This window comes from Phalaenopsis equestris, unplaced genomic scaffold (assembly GCF_001263595.1).
Source record: "Phalaenopsis equestris unplaced genomic scaffold, ASM126359v1 Scaffold000840, whole genome shotgun sequence".
Classification (NCBI taxonomy): domain Eukaryota; kingdom Viridiplantae; phylum Streptophyta; class Magnoliopsida; order Asparagales; family Orchidaceae; genus Phalaenopsis; species Phalaenopsis equestris.
In genome coordinates, this window is record NW_018165280.1 from 2,558,499 (window position 1) to 2,561,993 (window position 3,495).

Consider the following 3,495-nt stretch of genomic DNA (forward strand, 5'->3'; position numbering starts at 1 on the left):
TTATACAGCGAAGAGATCTATCGAGATACATTGGAAATAGGTGGTATACATGTAAACGCCCCATTTAAGTTCTGATATAGAGATACGTTCGGAGTCCAATAAAATTACGTCACCTAGAGATGACAAAAAATTGTAAAAAAAACCACTTTAGCAAAAAAGAATAATTCCCCGTGTTATTTAGGTGTTATTGTAGTGGTATTTATGTATTGTTGTGTTCTAGGAATATTCCAGATGTTATAATAACACAATAACACATCAATATCACCACAATAACATCTGAATAACATGAAATAACACCAGAAGAATATTCTCCCATATTACCGGGTCAGATCACAATAAAACGAGTTTTTTTTTTTTTTTCTATCAGCTCCACGTGGAGGTGATTCATTGAACTCTGTAGAGATAATTTTTCTTAAAACAAAAGTTATTTTGTTAAATAAATATTTAACTAAAAAGTCAAATAATATCGCTGGCTTAAGTTCGAAAAAATCTGATAAGATTGATTTAAAAGCTACTCAAAAAATATGCAGCACATGATAGCACATAATTAAAAATGCAAGCAATCCGGAAGGAAAAGAAAAGAACATAAAATAGACTTTTATCAAATCAAATTAAATTAGTTTTATTCATTATAAATACTATTTTTATTGTTGATAATTACCTGGAAAAGGCTCCAAATACCCCCCACCCAACGACCAGAAATCGTCCTTGTCTGTTGTGTATTTTTTTTCAGGAGGAATAGTTCTCCGGTAGCACTGGAGCCCATACATATGTCGGCTTAGAATGCACCCTTTAAAGTGGAGAAATTTACAGCCTGCCATTAGCTTTGTCGCCTTAGCACTATTTCATTTATATAAGTCCAACAAATAATTCAATAGTAAAAGGCAATTTGCAGAGAGCATTAAAGACAAAAAAAAGAATGCTTTTTAGTTAGAAAATAAATAAAAGCACTTTATATTTTGTTTTTTTTATTTGTATTTAATGATATTTATAAGGAAAACTTACATGCATAACACTTAATTCCTATCTATTTATGTATTTATGTATTTATGTATTTAATACCTGAAATTCAATTTTTACATATATGTCACATTATCTATGCATGAGAATGTGTACTTCACCTTTTAAAGATTAAAACTGTAGTATTTTTATGTGAAATGAAAGATTTGGATGGTTATATATATATATGATTTTACCAGTAACAATTACAGTGAAAGCTAATTCATGTAATTTAGCAGAAAAGGTTGAGTGCTTTGTTAACTGGTAATGAAGAAATTCGTTGGAAATGTCACAAATAATACAACAACAATAAAAACAAGAACAAACATTTATCCAACTAAATGGGGTAGGCTACATGAATTTTTTTTCTCTATTGTGTCTTATTGAGTGTCATATTTTCATTTAATTATAATAAATAAAGATCAATTTTTATACAACATGCCCAAGCCTTCTCAGGTCTACCTTCACAACTTAAGTTAAATATCAAACATATGTTATCCTAATTGGGTGTAGATAGTCTACGTTTAGTGTGACCAAACCAACTAAGACGACTCTCTAATCCTGTATGTCACTGAAGCTACTCTAACCCTTTCACGAATATAATTGTTTGCATTTTATCTCAAGTGTAAAGCCACTCATCCACCTGAGCACTCATCTCACCAACACTTTTAATTTAATTTTATGTTTCTCTTTTACAAGCTAACATTCTGCGTCATAAAGCAATACATGTCTTACACCGTCATTTTACATAATTTACCTTTTTAAGTCTAAACGGTACTTTTCTATCACACAATAGAACGGATGCATTTCTCTACTTCAATCATCCAACTTGAATTATACTAATAACATCCCCGTCTATACTACCATCACTTTAAATAATAAACCCGAGATATCTAAAACATTCACTTCTTTTAATGATTTGATCACTAAGTGTAATAACTCCGCCACTAGATCTACTACCACTAGAATTAGATTTCATATATTCAATTTTAGATCTACTCAAATGAAAGCTTTTAGATTCTAAAGTTGACCTCCATAAATCAATTTTTTTTTAAATTCTCTCTCTAGTTTTATCCAAAAGGAGGATATCATCACCTAAAAGCATATACCAAGGTATGTCCTATAAATGTCCAGTAAGAACATCCATAACTAAAGGATATGGGCTTAAAGTCGATCATTATATAATCATAAAAATGCCACAAATATGATAAGAAAATGCATTGATAATTTCTGTAGAGATGACTGATTGAGTTGATTATATCTTAAAGGTAATGTATTGAGTTGATGCATGTCACACAATTCATATGTTATATGCTTACACAGCTAAAACCTAAAGTTTGATATTTACATTTAGAACGCTTTTGTGTCATAGACCTATACATGAAATGGTGTATTTCGTTTTTCCAAAATTTAGTGTTAGTTGTATGTTTTATGTGAGATTAAAAATTTGAATGTTATATATGTACATATGAAAGTATAGGTGTTAGATATGTAAATATAAAAGAATTCTGTGGAATGTAGATGCCCCAAGCTTCTTGCTCACAGGGACAGTATTTCTACAATATTTCTACGTCAAATCAAAATAGTCATGGAAGCAACCGAGATGACAACAAGAAAATCAAGTGAAAACAAAACTAGCTTTTATAGGAGTTAACTGAAACCACAAAAAAATATAAATATTATTATTGAATTCATATAGGGTTACAATAACGACTCATCACAAAATAAGAATTAGACGATAACTGACATAAAAGGACACGCTAGGGTGACGGCCAAGGGTGTCAGCGGCTGCAGGATAGTAGGTAATATGGTGAATTGGGGCTGTGGTAGCAGCATGACAACTGCGGAGGGAGTTGTGGCAGCTAGGTAGGGTGGGTGCTTGAGAGGTTGTTGTAGCAAGGTGGAGTGCTGGAGAGGCAATCAGCAGCAGGTCGGAGCAATGACGGGTTGTCAGCAACAGGACAAAGCGTTGGAGAGGCTGTCAGCATTAAGTCGGAGTGCGAGATTGAAACAGGAAAGGGTGGGAATGCCTGGAAGATGGGAGCGCGCAAGTGAGAAGAATATGGAAGGATAACTATTCCCACGGAAGAGAGTTATAACTGAAGCACCATTCGAATTCCTGGACAGAATCACCAACTCAAACGTTTTATAGTCGGAGCACCAATTCTCCCTCAAATACAACCCTAGAAGAGAGGATGAAGACGTTAACGACAGTAAGAACATAAAACTTAGCCAAAAACTAAACCTAAAACACACACACACATCGGCAGTACGAGTGTTGGGGAGGCTGTCGGCATTTGGTCGGAGTGCGGGATTAAAACACAAAGGGGTGGGAATGTCAGGAAGATGGTAGTGAGCAGGTGAGGGGAATATGGAAGGGATAACTATCCAAGCAAAAGTGAGGTACAACCGGAGCACCATCTCACCGTTAGATACGACCCTAGAAGGGATATATATCCATACACACACACACACACACACAATATATATATATAA

At 33.8% G+C, this 3,495-nt stretch overlaps 1 protein-coding gene across 1 annotated transcript in view; it reads right to left on the minus strand.

Moving 5' to 3' along the window:
• LOC110031567 overlaps positions 1-3,495 on the minus strand; it is an 18,612-nt gene continuing 15,117 nt past the window's right edge. Inside the window, exons 2-3 of the mRNA XM_020734816.1 lie at positions 662-814; positions 1-113 (exon numbers count right to left, since the gene is read on the minus strand). Of these exons, the coding sequence (XP_020590475.1) occupies positions 1-113; positions 662-814 (266 nt within the window). The remainder of the gene's footprint in view (positions 114-661; positions 815-3,495) is intronic.